The sequence below is a fragment of the Chiloscyllium plagiosum genome, unplaced genomic scaffold (assembly GCF_037043375.1).
Source record: "Chiloscyllium plagiosum isolate Xiang-an unplaced genomic scaffold, Cpla_swu_hap1 HiC_scaffold_6, whole genome shotgun sequence".
NCBI lineage: Eukaryota > Metazoa > Chordata > Chondrichthyes > Orectolobiformes > Hemiscylliidae > Chiloscyllium > Chiloscyllium plagiosum.
The window spans coordinates 71928627-71945691 of record NW_028270144.1 but is presented as its reverse complement, the minus strand read 5'-3'; the positions used below and the strand labels follow the sequence as shown (position 1 = coordinate 71945691).

Sequence of the window (17065 nt, the reverse complement as noted above, 5' to 3'; positions counted from 1 at the left end):
ATCCCCTTGAGATAGATCTTTCATTTCTATATTTTTCTCACAACAACTCCCTTTGACCTTGCACAATTAAACTTTTTCTCATTTAATTTCTTCCTCTCTCCATTTCATCACAGAGCTGCTTTTTTGTTATTCGTCTCATCCCCATCTTCACTTGTCCAAAATCTAATACAGTCCTAATTTTTCCCAGTTCTGATGATGGCATGTAGAGGTGTAACACTAACTCTGCTTTTCTCTCTCTCTCTCTCTCTCCACAGAAGCTGTTGACATGCTGAACTTTTCTAATATCCCCAGAATTTTGCATATGTGAAGGATCTTATTGACATTTGCAGATTTGATAAATATTTTAATATTTGCTTGGCTGTTTATTTGGGAAAACATGAGGACTGCAGATGCTGGAGATCAGAGTTGAAGAGTGTGGTGCTGGAAAAGCACCCCCCACCCCTCCGTGCAAGGCCCCAAAGGATCCTTCCACATACATCATCTCGAGTCCATTGCTCTCGGTGTGGTCTCCTCTACATTGGGGAGACAGGACGCCAACTTGTGGAACGTTTCAGAGAACATCGCTGGGACACACGAACTAAACAACCCCACCACCCTGTGGCCAAACACTAAGTTCCCCTCCCACTCCGCCAAAGATATGCAAGTCCTGGGGCTCCTCCACCGCCAAACCCTAGCCACCCAATGCCTGGAGGAAGAACGTCTCATCTTCCACTTTGGGACCCTCCAACCACACAGGATCAATGTAAATTTCACCAGTTTCCCCACTTCTCCTCCACCCCCCCAACCTTATTACAGATCCAACCCTCCAATTCGGCACCACCCTCTTGAACTGTCCTACCTGCCCATCTTCCTACCCACCTATCCACTCCACCCTCATCTCCAACCTATCACCTTCACCACTCACCTTCATCTATCTATCACATTCCCAGCTACCTTCCCCCCATCCCAAACCCCCTCCCACTTATCTCTCAGCCCCCTTGGGCCACCCTCTCATTCCTGAAGAAGAACGAATGCTCGAAACATCAACTCTCCTGCTCCTCAGATGCTGCCTGACTGGCTATACTTTTCCAGCACCACATTCTTTGGCTGTTTATTTATCAACCACTCTCTTTATGCATAAGGAAAAAATTGCAACTGCATTTTAGAATTGTGGTTATTTGAATGTCTCCAAAGTAAAATTAGTTTACACTTTACATCAACAGGTTCTCAAGTGGAAGGAAGCAGCTCATTTTTGAAGGGGATACAAGATTGTATATTAACTAGTTTTATAATGTTTAAATCAAACCTTTCAAATAAAGCGATCGGTTAAAACCTGACTAAAGTTGCAGAGACTAAAACAGCTCTGTAAATGAAAAGCGCAAGTGCTTTTCACCTTATATTAATTATGAGAAATGTTGAATGCCTTATGAAATTCACTGCTACACCTCATTTCCAATGCAAATTGCATGAGTTGTCACAATTAAAGTTGCAAACATAATTAAACGCAATTGTTCAGAAATGTGTTTAAGACATTTTGTATTTTAGAAGTTTGTATGTCATAAGTAATAAAATGAAAATCTATAAAATTAGTAAGTCCTTTGAAGACTAATTGAACCAATAGAGTGTACCATATAATCACTAAGAAATGCCAAAAGGTACATTTGGCAAACAGGAGAAAGTTACAAAAAACATTACATTTTAGTACTAAAAATTTTCCATGCAACCATGTAGTGATTATTTTGTATATATATATGTAAAAATAAAGATCTGGTTTGGATTATGTGCATGCAGCTGCTGCCAAGTTTACCCAATTACACATATTTCTTACAGCACACTAAACTAATCAGCATCAAAACAATGTATTCACACTTTTCTGAACTTCTCATTTAAGGGGTACTACTGTAAACAGTGACTTTCTAACGGGTATCTTGGATACCATCAAACTAAAATACTAAGTTAAATTCTTGCAGTCTTAAAATAGTTGCCTCTTCTTGCAAAATCTAATTAAAAAGTTAAATTGCTCATTTTTCCAATGTGTTTCACCATATGAAAGCTGATGCAACTTAGAAAGAGATCTTACTAGAATTCAAGTCCAACAACATGCTAGAACATCATTGATGTATATATTTACAACAACAATGTTGCTAAACCACTCTGGATTGTACTCATGAAAGTTCAGATCCCTCAAATTCAATCCGATATTCCTCCATACTAAACATTATACATACTTCAGACCAAAACCTATTTCTAATTATAAGTTTTACCTTAGCTTTACTTTACACAAAACAGAATTATGAAGCCAAGTCTTCCAAAGTTGAAATTTCAGGTACATTCTACTTTGCAGTAAAAGGAACTGCCCCATTTTCACAAAAATAACCCAGAACTATCGTACAAATGGCATTAAAATCATATTCAAGAAGGGTTCAATGGGGCAGCTGCAGGTTGAGATTCCAGTTGAGTCAGAGAGAGAAAAGGAAGGATGACAAAGTTCAGGGGAAGGGGCAAGTGCAGGCCAGAGATAGTGGATGGCGGGAGAAACAGAAACATCTTACAGCCAGGGTTGCTAAGGAGATGAGAGAGGAAAGGTGAGGACTGATTATGTGAACCAGCAGGGAGTATGAACTTATCAAGTGAAACAAATGCATTTATGGTATATGTATAAAATCCTTAAGAAAAGTGGGTTATTTTTGCAAAACTGGAGAATGACATTTTATTACATTTAACCCTCTGACTACTGAATGTCTTTCTCATTAAATATGTATACTTCCAAAAGTACACTGAAGAAAAGTTTGCATGTTAAAATAGCAAAACTTAATGAAACAATTTAATAGTTAGGATTTAAAACAAGACGACCATTCAGTCCAAGTGGTCAATGGCTGTGTTTAAACTCAACATGAGAACTTCCCGTCAATTTGATCTTGCCTTTGATTGAATCTTGGAATTGGAATTTTAGCAATATCTGCTGAGCCAAATAATACACCGCAATTTCAGGGGGAAACAAAAAGTCTAACCAACTAAATTGTGATGCAGAAATGTGACTGCAGTGATCAAAGGGTTAATATTGCTTTTCCCTAACCAAAACATACAAGTCTGATTGCAGAAGCACAAAACATATGAAAAGTGGTTAAACAAGAAATGAGAATATTAGTGAAATGAAATGAAATGACAATGATACTTCAAAAAGCAAATAAAACTTGCCAGTTTAATGCTTATAAATGCTAGGATGATTACTCCAAAATGATTGAAATGGAATACAGAAGATTGTGATTGAAATAGCACTGCATGCTTACCTAGTCATCTTTTTTCAGCCAAAGAAAACTTTCCTTAGTAAAGCAAACAGTGTTCACTTTCTCTCCACCCATTATATTAATACAAAATTAACTTGGTGGTTATAACAGTTTGAGATTTCATTTTCTCATAAGCACCAAGTATCATAGTGCCATTTTCCTTTTTTTGATCATTGAGTGCGGAATGGGCAGGGTGTTTGACAAAGACACACACCAACTCGAGAGCAATTATGTCTTATTGGAACCCAAAGCAGAATAATTTATCCCTGATCACTCTGATATTCTAAATAATTGTTCCTCAGAATCTCCAACCCAAAAATGGCATTGTTCGATCCTAATTGAATACTCAATATTAGAAAATACAAAATCAATGGATTTGTAAGAATTTTAATACATTGTTCCTTAATCTTCATTAATCTTGCAAATCCTTTAGTGCACAATAAGGTTCCTGATGAAGGGCTTATGCCTGAAATGTCGATTCTCCTGCTTCTCAGATGTTGCCTGATCTGCTATGTTTTTCCAGCACCACGCTCTCGACAAGAAACCAAACTTAGTACTACTGTCAAAATTGAGGGAGTAAACTGCAATAAAATTATTGGGTAAACCATTGTATAAAGCAAGATGTGGCACATTACAGTGCAGAGTGATCTGTACTGGGGTCTCAACCTTTCAACTAATACATGAATAACTTGGAAATATGAAGAGATTTGGGCAGCCAAATTTTCAGATGACAATTAAGATTAAGTTCTTTCAATAGAAACAGAAAGTTACAAATGGACCTGCAGATATTGCACAAGTGGGGACAGACGGGAGTCATGTGACAAAGTCCTACTGTTATCCACCTAAGAAACTGACATCTGAGTATTTTCTTGAATGCAACAACCTAGCAACTGAGGAGGGCAGAGGATTTTGTGGGTGTGCGCACAAAAATCACTGAAGGATAGTGAATAGGTACAAAAATGAAAATCAAGTCAAATGGAATGCTGGTATTTATAAAGTGAGGAAGATTTACTTCAATTATACAGTTCTATTCTGTCCTCATCTCGAGTACTGTATTTAGTTATGGCACCAAACCATATACATAACTTTGAACGGTGCACATTGTAAATTTACTGAAATTATATTAGGGATTTAAAGGATAAATTATGAGAAGGCATGCATTTCACTGAACTGCAACAGTTGAGAGGTAGTTTAATTTAAAATTTTTTCTAAGAAAATCAATAAGTTAGACAGGAATAATTTATGTCATATAATGGAGGAATAACGAACAACTGGCACACTCCACAATAGCTCTGAATCAGGACATGGAAGGGAGCCGAGACACAGGAAAATTACTAATAGTAGGGTTGTAGTATTAAACGAAGTACTGGAGCTGTGGGCTGACAGGCTCCCGCATCCTGATGGGCCTCAACCCAGAGTTAAAACAAGAGATGGGCAGACAAGCTGAGAGAGGAACAGGCAAAACAGAGAAAGAGAGAAGGAGCAGATGCAGGCGGAGAGTTGGAAGGAAAAAGAGACAGGGAGGCAGAGATAGGGGTTGGCAGACACACAGAGTGAGAGAGGGGTGCAAACAGGGAGAGGGAGAGAGGGGTTGGGAACAGGAAGAAAGAAAGGAGGGCAAGAATGGGGTGACAGATGGGACAGGAGAAGATGGTGAAAGAGCATGAAAGGTGACAATGTGGGAAATGGGGGAGGAGGGAGTTTATGAGGAGGGGAAGAGAGGGGGACAGGATGGGGCAGGGAGAGGGAGGAAAAAGGAGAGATGGTGATGGGAGGAGGGGGAGAACTAGGGCATGTGTGAGAGCAAGAATTACAAGTGTTTTTTAAATTTCTGCCTCACCTGTTAGAGGGAATAAAGGGATGGAGTAATTTTGGGATGCATGCATGGAGCAGTCAGGCTTATTTTAAACCTTTCGCTCATGTATGGAACTTTCATTTTTAAAAGGTCTTAAAACTTTCAATAAAACAATTTCCTCAAGGCTTACTGATTGCAAAAGTTGACTTGAGTGTTTTCCCTTTATGTAACAAGGTCAGATTGCATTAATTCACAGATCGAATGAAATGTACAATACCTTTTGAATATTAGGATGTTTTATAGTTATAATTTTTAATAGATGGATCAGGTCATTAACTGAAGGAGAGCACGAGTGAGAAATTTCTATTTATTGTAACTAATTGTCATTCTGCTGAATAAAATCTAGCTTACTTTCCCCATTGAGATCTAGACATACATATGGATAACTTCACATTATATCAGCTTCAGTATTTCCGTTCACAATTGTATCACAGTTAACTGAAAATATGTTGCTGGAAAAGCGCAGCAGGTCAGGCAGCATCCAAGGAGCAGGAGAATCGATGTTTCAGGCATGAGCCCTTCTTCAGGACCTGCTCCTTGGATGCTGCCTGACCTGCTGCGCTTTTCCAGCAACACATTTTCAGCTCTGATCTCCAGCATCTGCAGTCCTCATTTTCTCCTATCACAGTTAACTGGAAATCTGCAGCGAGTGGTAAATTGCCATTCATAAAGCCTATGAGTGCCAATCACATCACCTGCTGGAACAGAATATTTCTTGAATACAGTTGTGTTTGGCTACATGTCATGCCCATGTTCTTAGAAAAATATATTTAGAATTTCAAGTCCAATTCAAAACTCAAAGTCAGATTAGTCAGCTTTCTTAACTCAGTGGCAATAGTGAATGACTGAGATTTTTGTTCTCATTTTACAAATCAAACTTTATAATATTCATTAACTGGCAAGTTTTGGAATTAAAACATTCTACCCTGTAAGAGGATTTAGTGTTTTAGACAATAGCAGTGTAGAACTGACACACAGAAAAAGTTAAAGATGAGAAGCATTGAGATTGACTGGAGTGCTGTTGTGACTAACTAGTTTACAGGAGTGGTATGCCAGAACAGCAGCCGGCTATCGTGTCAAACATACCTCATTAGTAGTGAGCTCGTCCTGGGGCAGCTGAGGGGGCATGATGGGAGACTGCTGGCTGGTTGGGGAGGTGGAGGAATGGCTTTGCTGTATGAGATCTGGCAAGAGGTGAATGCGGGTTGCAAAGCCATTACTCTCATGGTGGCTGGCACGCTTTAATTCACCTGCGCTCTGTAGAAAAAACAGGCATACTTGTCTTGCTGAAGAGTTGCTTGAATACCTATCACCCTAACAGTTAATTGGCAGAAGAGTTAATGCAAAGTTGGATTTTTCAGCTTTTATCGCAGCACAACTAGTTCTAACAAGTAAATTTGGTATAATTTGACAAAACCACTTCAATAGATAAGCACTTCACATTACTCCAGGCAGAACAAAGACTAGTTACAAATTCAGCAGTGGTTTCAATAAAAATATTGCACGTTACCTAAATTCTAAAGCTCTCTTAGATGGAAATGTAAGATGTTAATTTGATCTGAAGCAGTAAAATACTCCAAAAGTGACAAACATTACAGCATGTACTTGATGTGCTGTTGGGTAATTAATAATTTAAATTGCTTGTAATAACTAATGTCATGGAATTTAAAGAGAATGTAGTATGGAAAATCAATATGTCACTCTGTAGGTGTTTCCATTTTTGTAGCAATGCTGCTTAATGGAGTTAAAAATGGAATTACCTAACTACAGCTGCAAATGTGAGGTTTTAGTTTTTTTAAAAAATGTCTGAAGTTAGAGTAAAACACTTACATGAATGATGGCTTACAGACAGGTTAGTTTAATTTAAAAACATCATGAACTGGTGTCAGACTTTAGAAATGAACATTGTGCATCTATCATTTTTCTCTGCAGTCACTTCCTGTCCATCTAAACTCAAGGTTTTAACTTCCAAGATGGACATAGTAACACATGCAAGACAACTGCAGCAAATAGAAAAAAATAAGAATATCTTTTGTGCTAAATAAAAAAGGAAATCTAGACTGAAGAACTGATACATTTATATCAATTGCTAAGGTATTAACATGAAAAATAGCACAAAACATTCTGCTCAGTAAGAGTTAATAGACAAAAGGCAGATCTTTGTCTGAAATACGGTACCTGTCGAACAATTAAAGTGCCATCTTTAGAGGGAGTAACAGGCGTTTCAGCCAGCAGCTCCAGATCATCATGAACAATCATCGTATTCACTGATTCAGTTTCACCATTGCTCAGTTTTGAAGATCTGATAGAAAAAATGTAGACATATACAGTATGTAATTGAGAACATTTTGGAAATTCAGTTAAATTGTGAAGTTGTAGAATCCAATTCGAAGTTCAGGCCATTCATAGTCAGTCATACTGAAGACATGTGTAACAACAATGCAAATTACCTGCACCCATTTTAATGGCTTCACATTTCAACTTATTTTATTACACCATACCAATGTTGTAATGTCAGCAAATATGAAAAAGGTGCATTGCATTAAAAAGGCAGTCAAAGGAAATTTGAGTCCAAGGGAAAGATCTTCAGTGGATTAGATACATTCGCTGAAGTAGTGAGTTACTTCTTTGCATCAGTTTTCATGAGGCGAAGTGCTGCCAATGTAGCAGTAAAGGAGAAACATTGGGGATACTGGGAGTTCAAAAATAATGTCACCCCGTCTGCTAAGATACATCCAACATAAAAACTAAAGGAAGATTAAAATTGTAGAGGCATTGGCTAAAATCTCCCAAAACTCCTTAAATGTGTAGGCGGTACAAGAGGACAGGGGAGAGGGCATTTGCAAATTATAGAAATGTTGAAACAGGAAAAGGAGGAGGAAAATCCTGGCAAATACAGTTAGCCAAGCACTAGTATTGGGAAAGCATCTGTAACAATCCAGGAAAATATTCATTGACATTTGAAAAAGTACAGCCTGTGAAAATCAGCAAGGATCTGTTAAAACCAAATTGTGTTTTACTAACTTGATTGAGTTCTTAGATGAAATATTGGAGAGGGTTGCTGAATGGTGAAATTGATGTTGCACACAAGAACTTTCAAAAGTATGCGACGAAGTGCTATATATTATGCATTATATTACATATTATGTTACATAACAGAGCAAAATAAAGATAATGAGATTAAAAGAACAGCAGTAATGTGGAGATGCAATTGGATAAGAATCATAAAGTAGAGGTTAGTTGAGGATGGTGACACCCCTCACTGGGCTAGTGCACTGGACATGAAGCCCCAATATTCCCAAAGTCATCACAATAGTTAAACATTGATCAGTGTATTCAAAGTCAGCAAATTACCAGACAGACAGACCTAGGCAAATACAAAACAATCACCAGATTTCTGAATTAACAAGAATGACCATTTGTTACATTTACTCAAGGGACTAATTTAGTATTTCTGTGCCAAAAGGCCAGAGTGTGAAATTTTCAAAAAAAAAAAACAACCCTGAGTGAAGGCATGAGTGACCTCTTTCTCTGCTGTAAGGTGTCAAGATATAATTCAAACTAAGCTTCCGTTTTAAAGAAAAACTGGCAAAGAAACAGCTCTTAAGAGATATTCAAAATAATGCTGCTGAGTTCTATCTTACGAGCGTTTCCAATTCTTGAAATGAGTCACAAATAAATTATTTTCATCACTGCCATTAACTAAAATTACGTACACTGCTCGAGCATCATCTGACATAGGTCCGGTTTCATCTGTCCCTTCTTGTTCCAAATCTTCATCTTCTTCATCAGTAGTTCCTGATTCATCACTTGATGAAGAATAATCTGTAACTTTTTGAGGAGGTCGAACATCATCCACAGCTCGAAGCTCTTTAGCCAAAGCAGCAAGATCCTGAAACTAAGAAATGAAGTCATTTGCCAACGATTGAGGTTCGGTGTTTACACTGATCAAATACAATGACATGTCAACAACAGGCTATGAAACACTAAAAAGCTGCAAAATTTACTTCATGCCATGATCAAATTTTATTATTGTACATAATATGGACATCCTTGAAGTAAAATATTTTCATTGACCGGAAATATTTTCATGATCTAACAGTTTACTATTTCCTTGTAAATTAAGTAAACAATAAACCAGCCTGGGAACTGAAATGCATAGGTGAAGGAAAGCAACAGAAGCAAGAACTCAGGCAGGCAAAGGTATAAACGCATCTTAGAAATACATGGAATTTGATCTGATGTTAAAGCCTTTTAAAAAGAATAGATGGAATAAATAGACAATGGCACTGGACTTAAGTTGAGATTGATACAGAAATGGCCAAAATTATTTCATAAAATAGTTAAACCGCAAATTGCAACATTCAACCAGATGCAAATTCCACTATAACTAAGTTAGTTTGAGACACCAGGGAAGTCAAAGGATTTACTTTTCAATGCAAGTTTTTTTTTAAATGAGAAGTGCCAAAACAATGATCTGTAAAAATACAGTCTTTACTTACAATAATTCCACCCTATTTCAACCAGCATCAAAACAAAATTATGCATAAGTCAGCATGATTTGACACAGCTTCTTCATCCATTTGCTGCACTTTGTGCCATTCCAAAAATTTCAGCCATAAATGGCTGGTTTAAAACAATATAAAATCATAGAGGTCAAGTCGAAATATTTATTTTATTCAATTAAAATATTTGTTTTTCATACTTCTCATGATAAAACAAATTAATTGTATCCCTGTATTTCAGCCTTTGATAAATAGTCATCCTCAACAAAAATATTCAAAAGGAATCAAATGTTTGCTATTAAATTTAGAGTTTATTAACTCTAATGTTTTGCACTTAAAATAAATGTAGTTAAAACGTAACAGAATAAAAAAACCAACATACACACATTAACAATGATCCAAAAACTCAGAACACATTGTTTATTAAAAGTATGGACTGGAACCCCAAAAAAGCATACACATCAGGAGTTTTCAACAAATACCATATATACTCGTGTATAGGTCAAATTTTAAAGATGGTTTTTAAAAGCTGAAATTAGGGGGTCAACTAATACACGGGCACAAGTTTTGAGGGGCTGAAATTCATGTGCAGTTCAAAATACTGTAATATTAGCAAAAGTCGATTTGATCACACAACTAATCCCGGGTAAAGAAGAAAAACACAATGAGTTACAGTAAAAGTCATTACCGGATAAAAGCAAGAGACTGGTATGAAAATTTAACATGTCAAAGATTCATTGAAATCCTGAAAAATCACACTGTTAAAGATCATCATGGCCTGGTATAATGGCATACTTAAAATGAAACATTTATTAAATTCTGAATGTGTAAACATCTTGAACTTTCCTGCCAAATTCTTCTGTTTCTCTCCATTTACTCATATGTTATGAACCTCAGCAATATTAACACATTTGTCAAAGAATTAAAGATATACCGGTATGTAACTAATATATCACACTTTTATTTAGATTTAATGACACAATTAAAATAATTAACTTTTTAACAATATTAACTTTTGGACGTCTCATTTTATAAAGCGTGATAAGTACCGACAGACTTAGTACCAGTCTGAATGAATGAATGAATCAAAACATGCTGTAGTAAACCCAAGTGTGGTAAGCAGAGTTTTGAATGAATGGAGATGCGATATAGTAACAAAGAGTGATGAATAGAGCTACTGGTATGAATGAATGAATACGATTTAATGTGATATAGTAGGGTCAACTTATACACAAGATGTATGGAAAATACAAGATTTTTTGGCCAAAATAAAGGGTCGACTTATACGAGATTGACCTATACATGAGTATATATAGTAAATCAATCTGTGCAACTAAAAGTGCAAGCAAACATGAGGAAGACTGCTAAAATGGCATATCTTACCACATCCCCCTACAATATTCAGCAACCCATGTGAGTGGTCATGTGATTGAGTCATTAGCCATCATTGGTCAAATCAACAGGGTTCAAGGGGAGGAGAAAGAGAAGAAAAACCACCATAAACAAACATAAACTTCTACCATATTATTTTGTTTCTAAAAAGAGGAAATATATTTGCTACAATAATACTTGTGACAAATAATTTCATAAAATGTCTTTCAATATCAAATTGGGAACATGCAAATCCATAAACTTGAATTCAAAGAACTAGATGTGTCATAAATGTAAAATTAATTCAAAATTTAATTTGTATGAAGTTTGTTCAAGAAAGTTTATACGGACTGCAGTTTGGAAAATGTGATATAAGTATTTACAAGTAAGTGAGCTTTAAAAGCTTACAGCTGGTCTACTTGGCCTGAAGTCCTTTTTCTCCTCTGGTTTCTTGTTAAGATTATCATGGCGTTGGGATGGTGAACCCTCAGACTTTGATGACGCTGTAAATAAAATAGTTAGTTCAAAAATCTAAGTGAAAAAGTGAGGACTGCAGATGCTGGAGACCACAGTCAAAAAGTGTGGCGCTGGAAAAGCACAGCCAGTCAGGTATTCCTGAAGAAGAGCTTATGCTCAAAACATTGACTCTCCTGCTCATCAGATGCTGCCTGACCAGCTGTGCTTTTCCACACCATACTTTTTGACTCAAAAATCGAAGTACTAAAGCACTAAATTTCAAGATTTCTAAGCAAGCACACAAACATGTAAATTCTAAGCAGCTAAAGGCACAAAAATGAAATTAACTAACATTATAATAACAGTTTGAAAATCATGCAGATTTACAAATTTGAATCTGGGCCACGTCAATATCATGATATGCAGTTAAACTTTTGCTGATTTTTAAACTTTTGCAGTACTTGTACACATTTATTTCACAGCCTGACATAGTGGCTTAAACTGAATGCAATTACTGTGTTGACAAAAATATTAACAATAAACAATTGTTTATAAAAGTGATTACTACTGAAAGAGAACTAATTTCCTTTGCATGCAAGTATTAAATGTTAGAGAGTCTCTAACATTAGAGTAACCAGCAGTGCATGTCTACAGGTTTCTTCTTCAATGTAAAAAGTGTAACTAAAACCAACCATCTGAAAGCCATAACTACATTCACTTGGTGAACTTTTCATCCTCTTCTTTAAAGCCAATATGACCAAGGGAATCTGCTCTTCAAGGAAACAAAGAGCAAAGCAGTGTACAATGCACTTAAATAATTCAGAAAGGAAAATCTCACATCGTAGCCTGTAGCGTTCACCAGATCCAGTTTGAGAGCCAGGATGAGATCCTGGCTGTGAGCCAGAGTTGCTGGAGCCTGAGGAACTGCCACTGCCTGGTCTTGGTACGAGTTTCTCCACCCTCTCCCACAACAGCCTGGGCTCTACATTGCTACAGAAGAAATGTATTTAAATAAAAAGCTTCAGCTCTTCACAGGTGGCCTGCGCAACATAAAATTCACAGATTAAATCAATATAAAGCAGTCATAGTTTTAGAATACAACCATTAGGTCATTAAGAGCACACAATAAATGAAGGAAAAATTGCGTACTAGAAACTCAAATATTTAATCAATTCATTCTTTAACAACAGCTAAGACTCCCAGACAGCTGGTATAATCAAACCTGCTGATACTGAACCATCTTTACCAATTCACTCTCAGCAAATGAGACTCTAAATGCAGTATTTAATGATACAAAAACAAAACACATCAAATGCTGAAATTCTGAAATAAAACCAGAAAATGCTAGAAGTACTATACTGAAATGCAAATAATTCATATATTCCTTAATACATAGTATTTCTTAAGATTGGGAAAGCCAAAACAAAATTAATTTATTTTTAAATATTCCTAGTCACAACTTTTCTTGCAAATGTCTCCTCTCCTTAACTCTCTCTTATGGGTGATCAATGTGCCATCTGAAACTAGTACATTGTGATGGTTACCAGGAGTCATGATGTATACTGCTCTGCAGAGGGCAGACAGACGACTAGTTACAGCATCTATCAGTGAACATCTTTTTTGCATGTTTCATTTTGCTCAAAAGTTAAAATTATTTTTTTCTACAGATTTTCTCCAGTGGTAAACTCTAGTGAATATCACCAATGAGCAATTTATTGCAACAATTTATTGGGAAGGAAATTAAAGACAATGGCATTCTACCTATTTGTCAACATTACTGCTCTGCTTCGCTATGCTAATTTTATTTTGCATATTTCCCTTTCTTGGGTCTCTGTACAGTTTGAAATTGGCATGGTTGTGACTTAATGAATTCACAAATTGTTTCCTTCATCAGCTGTTAATAAAACTTACAAGGAATTAACAGAACAAAAAGGCAATTAGTTTAGAGCCAACTCATTTTCCTCTTTAGAGAAAGAAGCGGAAGCTAGTTACAACATTGTCTGTGACTGAGTTCCGCATGTCCTAAGAAGTAATAACAGTACAGTCATGTTTTATAAATGTCTGCTGTTTGTGGGCAGTTTTTCTTAATGAATATGCTCCTGTTTTAAACTATTAAACACAGTAAAGATCCATACCTTGTGGAACTTTTTGGACCAGTTTGAACACTTGGTTGACCACTGCTTTGCAATGGAGAATCTCGACGCGACAATACAGGAGATCGAGGTGTTGCTCTCATTGGAACCTTAAAGCAACAGAAATATCAATATTATAGCTATACTGGTAAATCAAATAACATTTACCTTTAATATTTACGGAAATGATTCCAAACACCCAGATGAAAATGATGATGATATGGTGTAAGAATTGATGGTGTTAAAATTAAAGAAGAAAAATAACCTGTTAAAAATACAGATTCTTAAATGAACTATGTAGGACATAAAACTGCAAAAAATTGCAATCAGGATGCCAGAAGAGACTATACTAGATCTGTCATATTATTCAAAACTAACACAAACAATCTTCAAAATAATCTACATTAATTTCTCAGCAACAGATACCAGAGATACTAAAAGTAAAATATTTTATATTTTTAAATAATTATTCTGACTTAACTGGAAACAAATCATTTCCAACTATTTTTATCAACACCATAGTAGACTAATCTCCAATAAGTTTTCAATGATTTCAAAGTTTGATTAGATTAGATTACTTACAGTGTGGAAAAAGGCCCTTCGGCCCAACGAGTCCACACCAACCCTCTGAACAGCAACCCACCCAGACCCATTCCCCTACATTTACCCCTTCACTTAACACTACGGGCAATTTAGCATGGCCAATTCACCTAACCTGCACATTTTTGTGTCTGTGGGAGGAAACCGGAGCACCCGGAGGAAACCCACGCAGACCGGGGAGAATGTGCAAACTCCACACAGACAGTTGCCTGAGATGGGAATTGAACCTGGGTCTCTGGCGCTGTGAGGCATCAGTGCTAACCACTGTTACCACCATGCCGCCCACAGCAGTTAAGAAAATTTATTTTGAATGATGTTGGCTCAAGTAAATTCTGGAATAATAGGAGATGGACAGTTGTTTAATTAAAATATTTGAGCACCAGAGTTCAGCTCAAAACTATTCTGACATTCAAATCCACTGCAAACAAGTGATCATCATTTTTGTGAATCCACTATGACTTCTGTTTGACTTTGTGGAATTTGTGTGAACAATCTCCTCAATCCCTCATACAATGATACTACTACTCTAACGGGAAATTAATTCAGTTGCATTTGCTGTTAAGTGCTGTACTTAAGTCAATAAGACATTAAAAGGATGAAATTCACATTTTGTTTTTAGACATTAACAAAGCTAGAAACTATATTACAGAATTCATAATTAAACTGTGACAACTCTATAATATTGTGAAATTCTCCATAAGAGCTACCGAATCAGGCACCAGAAATTTTGTTAGGAACGGTAATTTATAACTCTTTGACAATCAACACATATATCCTTCTATCCAGTCCTTACTCTTACAGGCACCTTCAGACTTTCTGTTATGTCCCAGAACTCAGCATATTTTCCATTACATTTTGAGAAATCATTTCACATGCAGCATTACAGATACAATATGCTGTTCGAAGAATGATCTATTTTTAAATGTAATTGGCATAAAATCTGCTCAAAGTAAAATGTGATGTAAAATGGTTTTCAGGTACTTAAATGAAGTGGAACATCAGAAGTCATTAACTGTCCAACATCCAGGCTAATTTTAATCAGTAGGTAGCATTATTTGGACAAATAAACTTAGAACAAATGATCAGAGAATTCCACAAATAACCTTTGGAAGTAATTTTTGTTTAAAAATACAGAAATGGAGGAGGAACAGATACATTACCAAGGCCAAGACCAGCAGCAACCTCCAGAAGCTGCCATCAGTCTACACAATTCTTTTAATCATTCACAGGAATGTAGCCAGCATTTGTTGCCTACTTGTAATGGCCACGTGCAGCTGATATCCCCACAATGCCAACAGGGATGGTGTCTCAAGATTATGACACAACAACACTGAGGATGCATCGAAATATTCCCAAGTCAGAATGATAAGTGACTTTGAGGGGAACTTTTAAGTGGTGGTAGTTTCATGCATCTGCTGCCCCTGCCTTTCCAGATGGTGGTGGAGATGGGTTTGGATAGTTCTGACAAAGGAGATTGGGTGAATACCTGCAGTAAACCTTATAAATGATGCACACGGCCGATGCTGAGCATCGCAAGTGGAGGAATGATTGTTTTAGAAATGCGATGCCAATCATTTAAAAATAAATCACCTGCCTAATGTGTACAAATTATTACCCTCAGGCAGCAGTGTGTCAAACATCTTAATGTACATACTGCTCTTGATCTGTACCTGTGACTCCATGGGCCTTTGCAATGCAGCTGGATTGGATTCAGAACTTCCGTTAGAAAATGATTCTGATCTAGAAGGCACTGGAGGCTCCAAAATTTTACTATTTTGTTTTGATTGTGTTTGAGGTGAACCCTGGTTACTCTTCTTGAACCTGTCATCAACCTGGACACAAGATTAAAATTTAGTACATGCATTCCCAGAGAAATTGGTCTGATAAAATAGAAATATCACAAGATAGATCATTAAGCATGCATAAATTCCCTGGAGGCTTAGCATACTTATCACAAATGCTGCTTCATCACACAGATTGAAAGGTCCAAAGTGTAATTTGAGTTAAGTGACCACAAAAGGGTAAAATAAGCTGTTAGGCGTAGACAGCTGAATCTGCAAAGTGATATAAATGGGTGAAATGACTGGATGAGATGGCAGCAGCTGGAGTAAAATGCAAAGTGTGAAATCAACCATTTTGTGTTGGAAAATGGAAAAGCAGATTTTATTTCTTTCTCCCAGAAGAAGTGAGAGGCATTTGTAAATGCTGGGATTCAGAAGGCCACATGTACCCTTGAACACAAATTGAAGTTCATCTGCAGGTGCAGCAAGTAACTAGGAAAACAAATGACACGTCAGCTTTTATTTAAGGAGCGGAGGCGGGGGGTTGCATTATTAAAGTTATATAACTCTTGTTACCAATAAGTAGAACTTTGATTAGACAATACCAGTGTAGTGTGTTTTGGTCTCCATACCATACCTGAGGATATAGTACACTTGGACAGCATTGCAAGAAAGGTCCATTGGATCTATCCCCCAAAGAGATCATGATTGATCATGTGTTTCAATGCCATATTCCCACTTTTTCTCCATATACTTTGGAATGTTTAAAATCTAAACATTTAGCAATCTTTTTCTTGCTTTCCAAGTGTTCTGTTATCATGTCTTTTATATCTTTAGCATCTTCCCCACTAATGATATTAGACTAAATGGTCTAGAACTTTCTGCTTAACTTTTTTTAAAAAAAAGGTTGTGGAGTTACATTTGCCAAAATTACATTAACTAATGTCCTTTACGGAATATTCCACTGACGTCCAATAAGTGTCTTGCACAAGTCCGACATCATCTCCTTTCACTTCTCGAGTTTCAGTGCGCAATCTCACTAGATATGTTCCTGAAATTCCTGCCCTAGATATCAATGTTCGGTTGATGAGGGTTAGTC

The 17065-nt window shown here is 36.6% G+C and overlaps 1 protein-coding gene across 5 annotated transcripts in view; it reads right to left on the bottom strand.

Annotated features, from left to right (window-relative positions):
- The window catches only part of map4k4 (mitogen-activated protein kinase kinase kinase kinase 4), a 279063-nt gene that overhangs the window by 43086 nt on the left and 218912 nt on the right, over nucleotides 1-17065 (bottom strand). For 3 of the 5 annotated variants that reach the window (XM_087988113.1, XM_043691713.2, XM_087988112.1), the window contains 7 exons: nucleotides 15856-16017; nucleotides 13589-13695; nucleotides 12292-12443; nucleotides 11406-11500; nucleotides 8838-9019; nucleotides 7300-7423; nucleotides 6208-6378 (listed from right to left, as the gene is read on the bottom strand). In XM_087988113.1, coding sequence (XP_087844239.1) covers nucleotides 6208-6378; nucleotides 7300-7423; nucleotides 8838-9019; nucleotides 11406-11500; nucleotides 12292-12443; nucleotides 13589-13695; nucleotides 15856-16017 — 993 coding nt within the window. The remainder of the gene's footprint in view (nucleotides 1-6207; nucleotides 6379-7299; nucleotides 7424-8837; nucleotides 9020-11405; nucleotides 11501-12291; nucleotides 12444-13588; nucleotides 13696-15855; nucleotides 16018-17065) is intronic. The other 2 variants (XM_087988114.1, XM_087988115.1) reach the window with 1 other exon arrangement.